The sequence below is a fragment of the Glossina fuscipes genome, unplaced genomic scaffold, assembly GCF_014805625.2.
Source record: "Glossina fuscipes isolate IAEA_lab_2018 unplaced genomic scaffold, Yale_Gfus_2 2, whole genome shotgun sequence".
NCBI classification, from domain to species: Eukaryota; Metazoa; Arthropoda; class Insecta; order Diptera; family Glossinidae; genus Glossina; species Glossina fuscipes.
In genome coordinates this window covers 3696174-3716557 of record NW_023998416.1, presented here as the reverse complement: position 1 = coordinate 3716557, position 20384 = coordinate 3696174, and the positions used below count along the sequence as shown (strand labels likewise).

The window sequence follows — 20384 nt, the reverse complement described above, 5'->3', positions numbered from 1 at the left end:
TATACCGATCGCTACAGAAAGTGATAAGCTTATCCGTCCGTCTGTCTGTCTTGCGCTTAAGACAAAGCTTGGAATTTTTCAGATATTTTGATGAAAGTTGTTACACCGGCATGTTTTGCATGCTCACGGATAAACACTGTTAAACATGGTTGGGCTCAAACTTGGGATGTACCCACTTTTTATTATACCGATCGCTACAGAAAGTGATAAGCTTATCCGTCCGTCTGTCTTTCTTGCGCTTAAGACAAAGCTTGGAATTTTTGAGATATTTTGATGAAGGTTGTTACACCGGCATGTTTTGCATGCTCACGGATAAACGCTACTGAAAATGGTTTGGATCCGGTGACTTTTTCGTCCACTTCCCATAAAATGCCTTACATGCAAAGATGAACAACTGTATTAAGCGAAGTAATGTACGATGTTTAATGATGGGCCTTGACCCACTACATTGTTTTCATTTGTTTTTCGCTGTAAATCTATACAGAGATCTCATATTTCGTTGGGAATTGGCCAATTATAAAAGAAATTACTTCGAGATACGTTAGATCAATAAAAATTTTACAAAATATGATCGTAATTATCTATTGGTAGTTACTCAATTAATCGCATTTACATATTCTATTGAGGTGGTCACAGTCCCAGTTCTCAGACTACTATGACATAAACTGTTCTCTAATTGCTGACTTTTTTCATTGCTGTTATTATATTATATTTTCCCTTGACAGGTTATATGATAATTTTTCATCTTACACGAAAATATGCCGATGGCGTGTTTTTTTTATTATTTGTAATGTTTTTTACGTCTAAAAGTTGTTTTCTAGAATGACGTCATTGCAAAAAGTAGATTATTATTTTTTTTTTAAGTTCAAAGCCTTTAATGGGATATAAAAAACAAAAATAAAACTAAAACTCTAAATTGTCTCATTTGTTTAAATGTCTATATGAAAATTTTTTAAAACATTTTAAATTAATTCAATTGTGTTTAATATACCCGTCGAAACACGTAAGCAAACTATACACATCTCTCCTGAGGACCTACCTAGGACAATTGTGGCCTTAAGACTTACATTTAATATAAAAAACTTGTTAAAATTTTCTCCTCAGTTGTCATGAAATTCAAAAAAAGGTTTTGTTATGAAGACTTTATTAGATTTTAGCTATTGATGTCAAGTTGACAAGTAACTGAAATCAGTCCTTAAATATAATCAGTGGGTTTCAAGTTTCAGGCTACGTTTCTTTATTTTCAAGGTTTTGAAAATGCTTTCCTTAAAAGAAGATCCCAAGTTTCAACCGAAGATTTTACGGTTTTGAAAATATTTGAAATAAACAGTTGGGTGGAGAGACTTTTCAAAATTTTGAAACGATACCCGTTGTAGTTCGTAGCTGTCTGTACCTCTTTAATAATAATAATAATAATAATAATAATGTATTTTGATTTATTTATCATTTCTATTGACTTATGGTAGCCTTTTTGTTGGTCAGATCATTTGACGTCCTTTGTAAATCTATCAATGTTCAGCATTTTACTTCAATTTTTATGATCCTGGAAAGGTGAGAAGAAACAGATACGACCAAGTGGGCTCTGAGACTAAATAAAATAAAAAATCTCTCTCGAATTTGTATTTCAATTGCGTGTTGCAAACGACATGATAAAATTGGAATATCTCCCTCGGAAAATGTGTTGATCATAAAAATAATTAAAATTCTTTGCAGGTTCGAAATCTTTTCATATATATTTTTTGTTTAAGATTCTTTTTATCTGCAAACGTAATTTATTTTTTAATGTAATTTGTATATACATACGCATAAGTATATAAATACATTTATTTATATAATTTTATTAGTATAATTGTTTTCAATAAGCGTATTCGGTATGTAATTAAAAATCTATTAGCCTGTAAAGGTCATTAATTACATGCACATCGGTATGTATGTGTATGTGTAGTCCAATAGTCTACAAAATATTCATATGCTAATAATAATTCCTGAATATAAATGCGTTACTAATGAGAAACTAAAGTTCAAACAAGTTTTTCGCTTAAATCTTTTATAATTGCAACCTTTACTTACCTTTACGGCAGAAGCATTTATTTTCAACATTATAACGACCATTATCGAAAGCATTATCTTCAAAACGATAGCGATAGCCTTTTAAACCGCGTTTATTTACAATATCTGTATCGGCCCTTACCTGGAACATATATATGAATTTAGAAAATCTTCGTTCATGGTTTCTTTTCTTTTTTTTTTTTTTTTTTTTTTTTTTATTTACTTACCAAATGAATAGGACGACACATACTCTTGCGAAAGAATTTTAACGTATCGTTTGGTTTAATAAAACTACGAAATTTACTGCCGTCTGAAGCCATTTCAATGTTACTGCAATGTTTTTCCGGCCAATTTGGCAAATCTGTATTACCTCTATAGGTAGCATATAAACCCGAAAGACTGGGATCACTTCTTCCCGTGTAAAATGTTTCATAATCACTATCGAAATCGTACATCTTGAATAGAGAAAAGGAAAGCCTTTAATTTAATGTTACTTGACCTTTTTTGGTTTTTTTAAACTTTTCATTTCAGTCAAAAACTTACCCGATCAATAATACCGACTTTATCGAAATAGATCCAATTCGGCAAAAATGTATTACCCAATGAGATTAATTTTGTATTATAGCCAAACATGAATTCTTTGGCTGTCATACGTACAATAGGTTCAGACTTTAGGGTACTAAATAATGAATTCAACGATAAACGTACGATAATATTTCGATCAGCAGTTAAGTGAGAGATTGCCTGCAATTAAGAATAAAAAAAGAAAAAACAAATTATTACAAAACAATTAATTTTTGAAATAACAATTACACGATAGATATCTCATTAAATATGTTGTAATAGAATGGAAATATGACAGCTGCTTAAGCTTTATGGTAATACATTGGTTCGAGGTGCAAATAGTGCTGCGTAATTGTTGCCATTAATTACTTCAGTAGATTATGTGATATATGTTAAATGTTTTGATATCCCATTGCTGTTCACTTCCATTCTCCGCCTAAAGTATTATTACGGACTTTCTTCTAATTATAAAGTTTACTTTTATTTTACATAATTATAAAAAAAAAAAAAAAATAAAATAAAATTATTAAGCAATGGTCATAATAAAATTCTTAATTTATTTTCATTTAATTGAAAATTGAAATAATTCCTAATTGCTGTACTTGATTTACAGCCCTTTTTATTATTCGAATAAATATTTCATTTAATATTTATAAGATTCTATAATGGCCCTACAACGCGATTAAAGAAATATATAAATGATAAATATTACTTTCAGCTTTTTTTTTTCTTTTTGTCTCTTTAATGTCATTTTCAAATTCAGTTTCAAATCTTAATTATACTGACAGACGTATAGGACAAAAATTTCAAGAAATTGTCAGCTTATCCAAGATTTCATCAAAATCAATTTTTTTTAGCTGAAATTCGCTTTCAGTTTTCAAATTACTTATGATTATTATTCGACTTGTACAGAGACTTCAACTATAATATGCATGTTCAAGCTGAATGAACCCTTGAATCTGTCTTTCAGTTTTTGCAATTTTGATAACTCTAGTAATAGGAAGACAGATGAGGGGCCTGCCAAACTTAAGCTGGCTTTAAATTTTTCTTTATTCGTCAATGTAGGCGTACTTTGTATTGAGAATGATTAAATTCTTTGGTATACCACCTGTGCTTGCGATGATACAAGTGCGCGTATTTCGTAAGTCCAAGTGATGTAAGACTATTAGATTATATTTATGAACTCATGCCGATTTAATAAGAGTAGTTTTTAAACCTGGCTCCGGAAGATGTGAGCTTGCCTTATAAAAGTCGGCATCTAGTAATTTTTAGGCAATTTATATAAATAAAGACAATCAGAAGATAGTCATATTCGATGTTGGAGGAAAATTATGATTTTTATCATCTAATTGTGGGCCTCCTTCCACCTATATAATATAAAATTTCAAATTTAATCGGGGAAACTAAGTCAAGTTTCTATGGGCCATGTGTCATTTTTGATGTTGCGACTGATCAAAGAGTGCATCACAAATGGACTGATGGAATACCGGACATTTGAACGCCGCGAAGACTTGCTTGGAAATAATGGGGCTCTTCCATCACGTAGGCAAACTAACATTAGTTTAGATATAAGACACTTGTACTTACACTTTTAATATGCGCTCCTGGGACAAGTCATATTCTTGACCAGTAACTGGTCTGAATCAAACATCAAACATGTTTGAAATACAAAAGAGAAGAAGGAAAAGCCGTTAAGTCAAATTCTTTGATTATTTGAAGTTAAACCTGTTCAAGAATTACCAGAATTGAAGGGCAATCTATGTTGCATTAAAAAATCATTGTTTTTTTTTTTCGTCGAGCTTTTATGCCCTATCTATCTACGGTGGTTTTCCAAAAATAGAGTTGACAAACAATTAACAAACGAAACAAGAATTTTATAGAGCAGCGGTAAGCCTAAGCTTGTGTTTCATTATCAAAGCACTTACACATCTTTTTTTTTCAAAATTTACCTTAAAATCCACAAAATAATGGTTGCTTGAAAAAAAAGCATATAACCTAGTAGAAGCAAAAGATACATTCATATGTGTATGTGTACGTGTGGACATAAACACACATGTTGAATGCATGAACTTGTGTATGCATGCTATACACATACATACATCTACATTTATAATGTAAAAAAAAAAAAAACGTCCAAATTATATATACGGACGTCCACATTATATATACGGAGGAAACTCAAACGATTTAGCGACATAAACTCGCACTACAAACAGTCTTTATTACCCTAATCTCCTTAGGTTTAATACAAGCTTGTGCGAATACATTCTACGTATATTGCAAAGAAACAAAACAAAATTATAAAAATTATTTTATAATTTGTTTTTATAAAACAGGTCAAATATGAAAATTCAGATGGAAAGCCGAAATTCGGTATACGTTTACTCTCTACAAACTTAAATTTGAAACAAGAAATCATCCGCACACAGCAAATGAAGAACGGTAGCTTTTAATAAATAAAATAGATTTTTATATACTTTTACTATAAATATTATTTTATATGAGCATCAAAAGTTTTCCCCTTTATTCAATTGACAATTAAAAATTTTTGCGAATGTTTGCTTGTCACCAGATTCAAAGTTCGTCCGCAGTTGATAAAAATGTTTGAAAAAATTATTTGCTGTTTGCATAAATACAGCAATGATTCGATTCCTTAAATATGCCGGAAATTACATAAATATTTCGAAATTTTTTTAATATACATATATTTATTTAGAATGACGAGCATCAAAAGTTTTCCGCTTTTACATACAATATCCTTCTATCTGTGATATCGGGTCAAATATTTATTAATATAATAATTTATTGATTTTGTCATGTCGGTCTGTCAGTGTGTTTCCCTATCATTTGACAATATCTCACTTAAAAGGTTAAAAATTTATTTATTTATTTATTTATTTATTTTTTTTTTTTTTTTGTATTATACGAATGGTCCATGCGCGTTTAAGAAGTTGTTGTTCGCGGATTGGTGAGTACGACTTGAGCGTAGTACATGATCGCAGCTTTGTTGTATGCGCAGTCGGTAAAGGCACTTACCAATCCATTAGACGACACCCATTACCTATTTTTTTTATCTTCTTTTCTTACTTCACCCGAGTGATATTAAAAAAAAAAAATTGTTACAAATTTTTGGAAAATTTTCAACATTTATTTTAGGCCGATCCCGCTTCAATAGGCAATCGTTAGAAACCTAAAGGGTTCAAATGACCAACATGTGAGTTCACACAAAAGATTTTAGCGCCGATATGAATTGTTATTGATTATTGCAGGTGTTCCGCTCGTGATTAATTGAGTCCACTAGGGTATTTTCTTCCAGACATAATTCTCTGAATTAGACGCTAATCATTACAGTAAATATTAAGTGCGACAATGTACTGCGTATTTAAACTTCATTATTGCATCTTATTAACAGCTTTACGTCATCAGATAAAAAATCATATTAAAAGCTAGCTCGTACCAGGGATTAAATACGAAAACAGGTGTTCCTATTACAAGTTACAATTAAATTGTAATAACACTGAACTTCTTATTGTCATTCGTACGCATTGTGACGGCTGTCAAAGAAACGAATCCCTAACACTAGAAGTACCCAGTATGCTCTTTTGACCCTTTTTAAAATCGCGCATGTAATGTTCCAAAATATTTTTATGACTTTTACAAACATAAAATATCATCAAAAAATGATCCCAATCGATCTACCGATTTTTATAATTAACGATAAATCTTCCAAGTTTTTTCTAGTTTGCCTTTAGGTGGCATAAAGAACATGTATTCCAGGAAATTGGAAAATATCAAACCTATTTTTGTAAAGTTGGTTCCTTAATCGATCAAGGAACGCAACAATGGCCCAATTTCATCTTCTCATCTCTATTTTTGCAACTGTGGTGGTTTCATAAAAAAAGAACATCAAAGATTAAGTATTTACAAAAAAATCGGCAGCTCTAGTGTTAAGGCATTTATTAAAGGGAAACAATTTAATATATATAGTCTTGCCATTCGAAGGGCAAAACAAGCAAAAACAAATATCGTAGAGCAAGGCCGATCGCTGAGTACACTGCACAACTTCGGCTAATTCAATTATTTGTTCGCTTTCGCGATAAATCAGTCAAAAATTATACCGTGTTGAAGGCTTTTCGGGGAAGTCTCTATATTGAAGGGTGTTCAACACATGACCTGACATAATGAAAATAGAGCAAATTTTGCACTCTTATTAAAGGCTTTTTTTTAGTATTTTTCATCTATTTTTGCCATCAAGAACTAAACTTTGCGAAAGGATATCTTTGATAAGAAACCTTATAAGTGACAGAGTCAAAAAATATAGCTTTGCAATCTTAGTTTGCTTACTTAATGCGCTTAATTTTTATGCCAAATAGCTGTTAGGGACCAATTAACAACTATAAAATCTTAAAAATTATATGTTTATGCTCTCCAAAGTCTTATCATTCATGAGATTATTCGTGAGGCTATTTATGGTCCAAAAAATTGAACTTTGTGGCTGAATTTCGATTGTCAAAGTAATACTTTGCACCGATCATAAAATATTAATTAAAATTAGACCTGTTCACCAGGTTTGAAGGGTTAGTTCTCCCAGGAACGGTTACAGGTTATAGGATCTGGGGCTCAAGAAATTCTACGTAATACTATTGCTTAGCCTTTTTTTTTTGTCGAGAACTTATGAATATCGTAAGACTCTTTCAAAATAAACTTTAAAGTTTTGCATGAAGAACGATCACAAACATGGTCCGATCCTATCTGTTTTTAAAAGAGAGAAAGTTGACTTTAAAATTTTTACTTGCATGTTGTTGTTATGCAATATGTGGATACCGTATTTATCAGATACGCAGACAGACAGATGAGCTTAAATCGATTCAAAAAATGATTCTGAAGGTGTGTCCGTCTTAAGACCATCTGACAGTAGCGTTCATCCGAACAAACTTTGTATACCTTATAAACCAGGTGGTGTAGGTAATAAAGAATGTTTGTGTATTTGCAACGAGTGTTTGGGAATCGACATGAAGACAATAAAACTTGTTTTCATTCCTCCCTTTTCTGGAATATTTCATAAACTATTTCACTCTTGGACATGTACTCAAGCACGAAACTTTGTTTAATCATGCAATTATTTGAAATTAAATCTTTAAGATAAACAAAAAAAAAAAAAAAACAAAAAAAAATTCCATTCACTTGTAAAAAAAGAGAGGATTAAATGTTCTTTTTATTGGAAAAAATCTATTATTAATTAATAGATTTTAATAATAAAACTAAAAATAGGAAAAAAAAAATATATAATATTTAACTCAGTACTTTTCCTATTGCATTATTTTATGAATATTAAAATGAAAAACAACTTTTCTAAAACAGGTAGCAGTCATTCGGCTTTCAAGTTAAATGAAATCAATAAAAAGAACAACATATACATCTACATATCTATATATCTTTTTTGCCGCCAACTAAATTCACGTCTAATGAATTAATCTGACATTTAACACGTCATTCAATTTTTATTAAGGAAGAATTGATAGAAAGAAAAAAAAAAAAAAAGTAAAAATAACTTTTATATATCAATTAATTTTCCATTCTGAATATGTTATTACATGCTGTAGTTTTTGTTACACCCCCAAGGCTGTTTCAATAGACTTTATTTGTTATATTCTCGTTCAGTTTGTCAAATACTTTATTGCATTGCATGCATTAAATGTAAAATATTGTTAGTAAAAAGGCCATGAGATTATTGTTAATTGTTGAGGTAGGAAAAGGTTAGAAAATTTACGATATCTCGCATTAAACTTGTGCTTAGGTATGACGATCATGATCATGATCATTATCATGATGTTGATGCCGCTTATAATGAGTAAGTAGGTATATAATGTAGAGACAGTTAGTCTGTTTCAATTTTATACATGTTTTTGTTGTTTTTTTTTTTTGTGTTTTTTATTAAAATGTTGTTTTTTTTTTTTTTTAATAAAACCAGTTAACGTTTATTGACCTGTTAGTGCGGTACATGGGAAAAGATATATTTATTCCGGATAGGTAAATAGAGAGCGATCGAAAAAGTCATTTACTAGTATTAAAAATTATGTAAAAAATTATTCTTACACTCATTACCATGTAAGGTGTGGGTGATATTTTATGAATTTTCATACATTTGTTTTGTGAAAAATTAAAAATTGGGATACGAGCCAGCTTTAAATACCTTACACTACCTTGGTTAATACAGTTATTCATATAAAGACTTTTCAAAATAGATGGGGAAGTAAGTGGTTGAAAAAGTGATCCGATTCGAAATATTTTGAATATCGTTCGTGCTTTAGCCAAACCGTGTTGGTGTACGAAGTTTCGCCATGTCGCTTGAATATAGACAGACGAGTTTGACTGATATAAAATTAATGGTGAATCGATCGATTTAACAAAAGATGGATCTACCTTAAGTCCTTCTGATTGTTGTATACAACGGGTTTGCTTGGAATTGAGATATATTTTTCATTCCGATTGATTAGGAAATTGAAAGACTATATCAATTACGATTAGATATTTGGTGCTAAAGTAATTTTTTATAAGAAAATCTTTTTACCTTCGGCCAAAAATTCCTAAATTAAAAGCTCTATGATATAATTAATGAAGAAAATGACATTTATCGGCTTTTAGAACTAAATCTGACGAAACTGATCACGAAACTTTTGCTAAGCTAAAGTTTTGAAATCATTATTGCCATTATTCAATAGCCGGACGGAAAGACAGATGTGCCCTCAAACATTTCCGCAACTTTTCGATGATCGGATGTATACGCATATGTTTATACATTAGATGTTAATATATAAAATAAATCCATGAAATTAAGAGCAGTTGCTTCTGTCGCACCCTGTATATGTATATACAAGTTCGCATTCACGCATGTACGTAGCTAAATAAGCAGATAAAACTGATTTATTTTTCATCTCTGTTTTGTTTATCGTACTGGTCACGTCAATAATCGTAATAACAGCTAAAATAATAATAATAGGCACAGTCATGTGCAAACCACGCGAGTTTAATGATAGTTGTTTTTATTAATTTCTTTTGTTTTTTTTTATATTTCTTTTTTTTTTTGGGAAATAATTTTTATGGAAACAGTTTAAGTAGCAATTTCGTCTAAAATGTCAACGAATTAATTGAGATTAAAGATTACGTAAGCAATTCAGAAGCTTGTCAGCTATTTTAAAATCTATCTTTTTATATATTTCGCATAGATATAAACACTGATGAAATGTAAAATTATTTCAACTGACATTTAACTAACGCAAGTCTGTGAACATATTCTTATATAAGAAGAAAATTTCTTAATTACGTCATCCATTCTAAAATCTATATTCCGAATTATACTGCGTCATAAATTGCGCACAATTTATCCTACATTTACTAGCTCGCTGAAGTTAATGTATGACATACATTGTCATCAGCTGTCAGCTGTTGTTATTACCCCATAAATAAATCCTGTTAGTATAACTTACCAACATTGCTATGTTTAACATAACAACTGGATCATCTTCCTTATTGCCTTCAGATAAATGTTCTTGCCAAACGAGTGGATGACGTGGTAACGCAGACATGGTATCATTTGCATTGAATGTAACATTCTCATGGGTAAATAGTTCTCTGTTAAAAAAGGAAAAAAAAAAAAAAAAATTAAACAATTAAAAAAAAAAATGTTTAGAATAACTCTAAACAGAACTTATTTTTTTTTTTTTTTGGGTTGAAATGCATTCTTCTTTGCCTTATTATGAACACTCACCTGTATACATAGGGACCCACTTGTTGAACATTCATCTTCTCGCGTCCCGCGAGAAAAGCTTCGGCATTTGTTATATTAAACAGATAAATTTTAATATATAGATCAATTGGTGGCTTTGCCCACAAGTCAAACATTTCATTGTTCTCTCTCATAATTAGTTTCTATTAGAAAGATAAAATACAGAAAATATAAATATAAATATAACGAGCATTCTTCATATGCATATTTTTTTTTTATATTATATAAAAATGATAAAGTAAACTAAAAATAATAACAACAGTATCCGGCGTGGAACGCATTCAACCTAATTGTGTGAAACTGACTTTGCAAAGTAAATTAGATTGTGGGACAATTGTAATAAAAGAAATTTTTTTCTAATGTTTGATAAAAAATTTTTGCACACCATTCGATTCAAAATCGATTTAAATATTTAATAAATATTTTTAAAATTTCAGGACGACTCTTTCATTTCACTTATGACAGAGGCTTTTAATCAGATGTGTATACTCTTAAATCTAGGTAAAATTCCGAAAGCCGTTAGTGATGCCCATCTAGGCATTTATCCTTTGTTTTCACTTCGCAAATACTAAGAAACAACGGTGAAGACATATGCCGGTCCATAAATCAAGTTTCCGAAAATATCAAAAATTTTGTTGATCGAAAAATTCGTAGTTTGTATCGGATTGCTACGGCCTTACTACTAAAATACCTAACAAATGTTGGCTAAATGCTTGAGGAAAAGTTTCCAGATGAACGAAAACATTTTGCAGCGAATTTAAAGTATTGAGGACTTGCGCGTTTAGTTAATTTATAGTTTTATCCAACAACTTTTCAAAAGGAGTTTCATTTCCTCTTTCCAGCCATTTTTGAATTGTGAACATATAGCTATCATTGTAATGACGTCTCATAAAGACTACTAAAAGGTTTTCAAATACATTTGACTGCATATTCAGTGATTGGATACTTGAAAATCACCACCATTACCGTGACTTTTTAAACAAAAGTATTTCGAGTAGTCAGGCCTTTTTCATGTCGCTAAGTATTTCAATAACAAAACGCTCCCGTTCATTACTACGAAAATCCAGAAAAAATCCTCTCCAACCATGACGATTGATAATTTGATACCATTGGGCTACATTTTCGAGAATTCATTTGATTCTAACATTACAGTACATTGCTATGCCCGAAATGTAGGCAAGGATTACTTCTAGTAGACGGGCATCACTTGCCACATAGGACGTAAAATAATAGTTGTATGACGTGATTATTTTTTAAAATGATACCTCTAAGTAAATAATAAACATTTTTGACTATCAAATTCAAAGGGTGGGAATTTCAGATGCACTCTACTCTGTGTTCAAAAAGTGAGACGAATTTAATTTTTTCGTCTTTAAATCTATTTATTATTTCAAAACTATTTTGTTTCTTTCAAATTAATCTTCAAATTCAAATTAGATTTTTTGCGAACAGTCTGGCCGGGCGGAAGGAATTCATAATTCACAACACCATGATAATCGAAGAAAACATCACTTTTTCGCTATTCGCGTGATAGATCGGTTATTTCTGAGTCGCATGCGCAGATTCAAGTCTCATAGTGCGTTTCTTGACCGGTTGATGGCTAGAAATCATCTTCTCACAGAAGTATTATAAAAAATCGGAATAAATGCTCTTTGTGTTGTATTATGCCAAGTGCAGCTGAAACACTGAAACGATGCTTATAAAGTGAAATTTGAGACGGACATCTGTCATAGTGCTTTTAATTTTGGTCTTACTTTTTGATCGCAGTAGTATTAAAGACAAACAGAAGATTGCAAGCAAACAGATAAACAGAGGAATATAAGGATATTTATAAAAACATTTAAAGTCTGTTTATAAAGATGTTTTTCAAAAAAATAACTCACCCAATTGAAGATCATATCGTAAGGATGAACAATTTTACATAAAATCGCGATACATATTGCTAGAATGCCAAGAACTAAAAGCAGAAATGAACCTGAAAAGAAATTTCAAAAAAAAAAAAAAAATCTTTATATAAAACAAAAAAAAAAAATGAAATCTTAATCTAAAGGAAGAGAAACAAAAAATCGTAATTTAAACGACAGAGAATTTCTGTTCTCTTCTTCGGCTTCATCGCTTGATTTATAGATCCAAAGCAAAGCAAATCAAAATTGATTTACTTAGTTGGATTAAGTAAATTACAACGTGCTAGCAAGTCAAGGTAAAAAGTGAGCGTACGCAACGTATGAAACAAGCTTCCTTCACTAACAAAAAGCAAGAACAAAAATCTTAAAATTGATAAAGACACAAAGTAAGAAGAACAATAATAATTATCGAGCATTTGCTTGCATTTTTATGTATAAATAACATGTCAATGATTACAAAACGACTTAGTTTACAAAAAAAAAAAAAAAAAAAAAAAAAAAAAAAAAGATGAGAAATATTTCTGGCCTTCTACTCAAACCAAGGTCATCACTTTTACACACGCTTGACAATGTTGCATACTTATGCAGTTCTATGTAAGAGTTCGTTTAAGGTCTGAAACAAAGAAGAACCAATTATGCAGAGGTAAACAGAAAAAACTAGTTTATAATGATACGAAAATTTTCCAAAATAAAACAACAAAATAAATAATGGGGCAGGTTTCAATTTTTTATATTCCGTTCAACTTTCTGGATAATCCTTTGTTTTTCAATTAACAATTATCGTATATATATATATATACTAGGAGCAACTTGTAGAGATAAAAACGATAAAGAAATGGGAAAGACTAGTGTAGATAATGATTGAATTCGATGGTTTCGACTTTCCTTTACATAAAATAACAGTTTTTCATGTAATATGAATGATTTACTTGGCGTACGTTGACGCTAATCACGAGGCGTTCAAAATTCTTTCTCTTCTAAATTCATTGCTTTTATAGTTTGTTTGAAGAAATCTGCCCACCAAACACGTTCAAAGGCTTATGATGATGCTGCTCCATCATATCGCAATTGTCGGTTTCGGGCTCAACGATTTAACAATGGCGACGCGAATTGACGAAAAATGACATTTTTTGCCTACTTGTTGCCAGAGTTGTCCAGAAAACACTGCTGTAGCTTGAATGGGAAGTTTTGCCACACCCAGCATACTCATCAGACATGACACTCCCTGTTTTCTGCCTGTTCAGATCGATACAGCATGGCTCGGCTGCCAGGGTCGGTCTCAAAGTTGAACAAATACGCAAGAAAGGCCGCCGGGTAGATCGCTGCCAAACCAATAAAAATTCTTTCGACGTGATTTCGCAGTGATGCCAAAAATATTGTAAAATGTTGCAGAAAATGATGTAAACTATTTTGATTAACATTTATTGTATCAAAATTGTTCCACAATAAATGCCGTTTTTCAAGTGAAAAAATGGCCAAAATATATGCAATCTCGTAATATAATTAAATGTAGCAAGAAAGTAAAAAAGAAAAAAAAAGGATTTATTTAAAATTCAATTTTTCAATTTAAAAATTGATAGTAAGATTACTTGCTTTCATATTCTAAATACAAGAACAATTTCTAGGTGCTGCGATAAGTCAATAAGAAAATTAAGAAAATATTTAACAATTGAAAAATTGCTACAAAACAAGAGGGCTTACAAGAGTCGATGCATTCTGTGCAAATAAAACACTTGTACAAACAAGTGTTGAAGTGTTTTGTATATTCACGTGCTTTTTGAGCTGATGAAGCATGACGCATTCAATAATAAGCACTCTCGATGCCGAGAGGCTTGTCAACGTTTTAATCACACATTTCTACACTATACATATGTATATATATATATATATATATATATATAAGATATGCCCAAATACGTTTGTATCGATATATATAGATATATATGTATTTATATATATATATATATATATATATATTTTTATATATATATTTATTTTTTTTTTTTTTTTTTTATTAAGTATATAAAAAGTGTTATGGAATATTTTTGTAGCAAAATTCCTATATATATATATATGTGCTCTTGTGTCTATGCAATATGTATTTCGTTAAAAAATATAATATGTTAAGGATGAATAGCGTTTTGCTTTTTCTTCCAATTCACTGACTGATCTGTTGTAATAAAATATCAATAATAATTTAAAAAAAATGGCAATAAAGTACGCAATTTGCATTATTAATTGTTTATTAGACTCGTAATGAAAAATATGATTAATCAAATTATAATGTTAGGCGATATGCGATAACCAATTACAAGGTATTATTTTGTTTATTACTAGAAAAATATAAAAACCACAAAAACTTTCTCATATATCATCGCTAAGCGATATATAATAACTTTTAAATCTCGGCCATTAAGTTGAATATATTAGAAAAATAAACAAAACAACAAAAAAAAAATGCGCAAAGGTTATATTATACATATATGGATCCTGGCACGGCAATGGCACAAAAAGTATTTCAAATATTTGCCAGAATTGTAAGATCTTATGCTGGCCTTAGTATAATCAAAAATTGCATTTTTTTTTTTTGTTAGAATAAATTATTAAGCAATACGTATGAATGAATGGAGCACTCTTTTCTCTTTGAGGGAACCACTCGAATATTCGTACGAATTTAGGTGAGAATATGTTCGTATATATTTCTTTTTCAATTCCATTTGTGATTGGTCCGTGAAACAACATTTCAAAATTGATTCATAGTTTCATGTTGACGGCGAATATACAATATATATTTTATTTTGTATGTAAGGCATCCTCTGAGTTGTTGCAAATTAAGTTAACATTCTCTTAAACTTAGTTGACATGTGTGTTGTATCCGTTCATTGAATGTGTGTTACTCCATTTCTCCGCTGAGTCTGATTACATTTTTTTTCTTTTTTGCAATGCATCAAATTTCTCAAAGTCTTTCTATTTCTGAATGTTCCTGAATACTTAATCAATTGATGTTGAAGTTATATCCATCTTCATACTCGCCAAAGGTGGTGGGATTTTTTTTAAAGTCTCGACACAAGTCGAGATTGCAGCATATTGAAGAATATGATGAGACCATAAGAGAGCTGTAAGCGTGGCAACATCAACACTTGTTAGTAAAGGCTCATTTATGCTGAGTAAGCATGACTCCACCGGGTTTATAATATTTTGATTGCGTACTTGGTATATGTTGGTTGTATAAAATTAGTTTCATGCTATACTCTTAAGGGCGTTATAGAAGGAAAAAAGCAATATAATAATAGCAATGTCCGTATGACTAACCAAGCAGACAAGAATCGCGAAGAACTCAGTATTTGCGGGCTCCAAATCTCGGTGTAGTAGAGCTTACTTTCTTCGTAGTTATCGTGAATGCTTAGTCAAGTAAAGCCACAATACATAGCGATTGACCAGCACCTTCTTATCTCTTCCTCTTTCCTTTCAGATTGTTGTCGTGCTGCACGAATAGAAAACATCCTCTGTTCGAAGAAGAACTTCTATGTCTGCCTTGAGGCCTTGGAAACGACAGACGATTTGAACGTCCACTTCTTTTCGACTTGCCCCCTCTTTCAGGTATGCATGGCATTATGCCTTGATTGACTGATCAGATTAAAAATAAAAAAAAAGTTTAGGTTTTCCATCTTAACCCTTAATAATCTCCTATTAGAGAATGTTTCCGTTGTGTTCCCAAGCAACAACCAGTTTCGCTAAAATTCCATTTGATTCTTTACCAAAGCCATTCTGCCTGTTATGAACAAATAGTTATTCTAATTACTTATTTTAACAACCGAAGCACTTATCAATGTTGACGCAAGTGAAGCGAAGAGGCAATCAAAGTGGTTGAAGCAATTAATCAAATGAGAAGAAGACATGTTGCACGTGCAATAATAAATTTAATATACTCTTTTGTAGTAGAAATACAGCCAGCAATTAAATTAGCAAAACAAACGTATTTCTTTAATTGCATGTAATAAAAGCAATTAATTATACTTAGAATTTATAGGGCAAAAAAAAAAAATAAATAATAAATAATATATAACCACCGTCAGAGGATAATGTTGGCATGACTTCATCGTCCGTTTTATTGCATCTAAAGATTCCGCTATAAGATATTCATATATTCACGATCTGAACTTTTCATAGAAATTTGATTTGATTATAATTTCATTTCGCCCTGATTTTCGCGAATTATAACGAAAGTTAAAATTTGATCTACGTATTATCGTTTCAGTTCATCATTTATTATTTTAAAAAATGATCACAAAATCCTTGTGCTAAGCCTTTTATCTTTAATGTCAAAAATTGGCATAATCTCCAAGCAAACGGCATCATACTAGGAGGAGCTTAGAGCTAGATGTTAACATGTTAAAGGGAAATTTGTTATTAAGAATAAATACCAGTTTCCCGGTCATAGGATTCTTTGCGCTGCTTTGCCATTTTTAAGTCGATTTCATTTGATTATTGCTATCTCGTATATTTTCGAGATTAAGCAAAAAGAAAAAAAAGAAAAAAAACCTTTAGAGTAGATAGTCGGGTATCTAAAATTCGTCCTAAGTCAATGAAACTTTCTCGCTTGTTGTTTTTAACACTTTGCTTGTTTGTTTGATAGAGAAAAGTGGAGGAAAAAATTGTTGTCACATACTATTATTGCATCATTTTTCGTATTCTATAAAACCTTTAAATCATTCAAACAGCGAGATTGATTACTTCCTCATTGCGAAAATACATTTTCAACATTTTCGTTATGCATATTTTATGTGCACTCGTGTGTTCACATCTAATTTTCTTTATTTTTTTTTAAATAATGAAAATAATTTAGACAAACAAGATCCTTTAGTTGTTTTGCTAAGTAAATAGTATTAGATATTACATAATTTGCACGCTATATACTACGGACAGGCATATATGGCTTTTTGTGTGTTTAAGTACAACTCTCAAGAATGATATATTTTTATATTAAATCGTATGTACTCAGTTTCTATTATGGTTATAATTTTTTTTTGAATCTTAAAAGAAAAATCTAATCAGTATTGCCACCTCCCTCCCTCCCTTAGATATACTAATAAATATTAAATAATTTTCGCAGAAGAATAATTATTTGAATCACCGAAGCCATATCGTTACCTCCCAATACCATTAACCTCCCAATATGATTGTCAAATTTTCCTCGAGGGATGGGATATGGTTTATATTTTTTACTAAAATGGGCTTCAGATAAAATATATTCATAGATTTCTCCTGCTATAGCACCCAAATAACGCGCATGCGCATAATAAAATGCCGCCGAAGATTTAGCTCAGACGAAAATTGAATGGAAAGTTGGGTTTTTTAATAAAAAAAAAAAGGCTCGTTTTGTTGAACACATTCACATTTACACGAAGAAGATGTAAAATTAAAAACAAAATTAAAAGATTGTTACTTAGATCTTCTTAGACTTTTTACCTTACATCGATATTAGTTGACCACATCATACCTTTTTTCATTTCAAACAGAACTTTCTAGCCAAGTTTTCTTACATATATATTTATTTATTTACATTTATATATTTCTTTATATATACGTGTTTATTTATTTTTTAATTTATTTATTTATTTGTAATGCAATTGTCAATCTATTAAACGGCAAATATTAAAGTCTATCATAGATATTAATAACTAGAGTTTGCAAAATGATCGAGATTTACTCACAAAACAAGACCATTGGAATCAAGACGGTGTTCGAGACACACAAGTAGAACGCAATATATCTTATGTTTATGTTATATAGCAACCAGTGATCGTTTTTATCATTTGAATGGGCTTTTGAAAAAAGTATGATTTTGATTCTCGCCTGTTTAAGGGAAGAATTTTTTTTATAGTTACCCGATGTCCACATTTCTTTCTAACTTGAATCATCAAGTTTTCTAAATTTATTTTCAAATGTAAATAATTTTTCCCAAATTGATTGCCATTTTTTATATTCTACAAAGCTTATCGTACAAGGTTTACGCTTTTGTAGACGTAGACAGCACTCATAAAGAGTTAGGATAGATCCAATTTTTACTACACAGATCGATTCAGGATCAATCTCCGAATCGCCTTAACCTTAATCTGTCCGTATGTCCGCCTATCTGTTTGTCCATCCGTTCGTTTTGTTTTGCTGAGTCTGTAGGTTCGTCTTGTTACCTTATGTCTGTATGTCTGTCTATCCGTTTTGTTTTCTTGTGTTCAAACTGAAGGCCAAAACTTTTTGAGATATTTTGATGAAATTTGATTTTGAACCAAACTGTATTGAACTGTATTAAGCGAATTGCTGTAAGGTATTTAATGATGGGTCGTGGTCAACCCTAATGTTTTTACTTGTTATATATTATATTTTTATGTTATTTTTTTTTTTTTATTCACTTACTATTAAATAGTTGTGTTAGAAAAAGTTGCCGTTGCTGGCTTTGTATTTTATATTCCTTTGAAAATCGACGTCTTTTTGTATGATTATAAACCGAATCAAAGAAGTCTTGCAAAGAATGACGTCTTAAACGTTGATAAACCACCATTTCAAATATAATTTTATAATAAAAATTTATTCAATAATTTACTTAAATTCAGTTTTCAGTTTCAATAATTTTATGTCAACAGTTTGGTTGGTGGTATTATTAAGACTGAATATTTAATAAATTTTTAACTACAATGAAATCTTTGAAGAGAACATTAATAAGAATAATTAAATGCCATTTGTATGCATTAAATGTAAAAGAAATTAAAAATATTTAAGGTAATAAAATCTAGTTTCCTAGAAATAAAATTTTGATTGTTTTTTTTTTTTTTTTTCTTTTGTTAAAGTTTATGAAGAACATCGAATAAGTGATTTACACGTGATGCGTCAAAAAAGCGAAGAGTAAAATGTATTCTTATTGCGAATATTGGTTCGAATTTTTCACACTTTGTTGTTTCGATCTTTGGATTTTATATATACACACATCATACATCATAAGTTAATCGTCATAAAAAAAATATTTCAGTTCAGTTATTTTTACATCATTCTCTGCTACATTCTAATGCCATAATACTTATGATTCATTGCTGTTCCATTGCTGCTTTCAAATTCATTTACTGTTCTTTGCAATTCTTCAATTAGTTGTTTCGCTCATTTTGGTTTTTCTCTTAATCGATTGCTAGAAATTTTCCTATAAGTGAATAAAACGGATCTTGATTACTTAATCTACTTGATAAAAAAGTAGATAAAAAACGCTGAGACGAGTTGACATGAACGATTGACAGATGACTACGCCTAAGACACTTTAAGAATATTCTTTAAGAACATTCTAGATCGATATCGGGCCATAGGCTGTAAACTGATCATTTTTAAAATTTTGCTTTTATGTTTACGTAAGGAGGCTTTGAAGGCAGGTAAGCCACTAACATCCTGCCTTTCACCCCCAACTTTAAACTGACTGTACCTTTTTATTATGGTGTTCCCCTGCTGTAATGCTTGATATCTTTATCATAATTCTATCCAATTTTTTTGAATTCGATCACATACTGTTCCATTTTCTTTCCTTTTTTTTTTTTTTTTTTTAATTAGTTATTTAATAACTTAAGTCTTAAGTACACTATTCGCTATTTGCAGTGTACCATCTATTACACTTACTTCCTTGATCATCTTTGTACTCATATTTTGCAAGTTGCATGGAAAATTTTTATTTGTAACTGCATGCATAGTCACGCACACTTTTAAATGCGATTGCTGGGTCAAAATTTAACAAACTTATGTAAAATCTTGTTTTTTTTTTTTTTTTTGAGATCCATAACAAAGCAGAACGGACGGGTGGAAAGATGTTTTCCATAATTTTGCGCAGAGCAAGTGTGTATGGTATTATAAGGGCTTTGGTATATGATTTCTTACTAAATAAATATGTAAAAACTACTACTGCCTATGGGAAGTACTATCAAAGTTCTTACTACATCCGTAAATATGGCCATTTGCTAAAGAAACAAATCTCGAATCGAAACGTTATAGTTTCCTTAAAAAGTCGCTTTATTTAGTTTTTTGTTCTATAAAGAAGGTACACTAAGTCT

At 30.5% G+C, this 20384-nt stretch overlaps 1 protein-coding gene across 1 annotated transcript in view; it reads right to left on the bottom strand.

Annotated features, from left to right (window-relative positions):
- LOC119632828 (scavenger receptor class B member 1) overlaps positions 1–20384 on the bottom strand; it is a 38120-nt gene that overhangs the window by 10635 nt on the left and 7101 nt on the right. The window contains exons 2-7 of the mRNA XM_038025950.1: positions 12283–12374; positions 10382–10542; positions 10101–10245; positions 2593–2793; positions 2277–2504; positions 2067–2191 (exon numbers count right to left, since the gene is read on the bottom strand). Of these exons, the coding sequence (XP_037881878.1) occupies positions 2067–2191; positions 2277–2504; positions 2593–2793; positions 10101–10245; positions 10382–10542; positions 12283–12374 (952 nt within the window). The remainder of the gene's footprint in view (positions 1–2066; positions 2192–2276; positions 2505–2592; positions 2794–10100; positions 10246–10381; positions 10543–12282; positions 12375–20384) is intronic.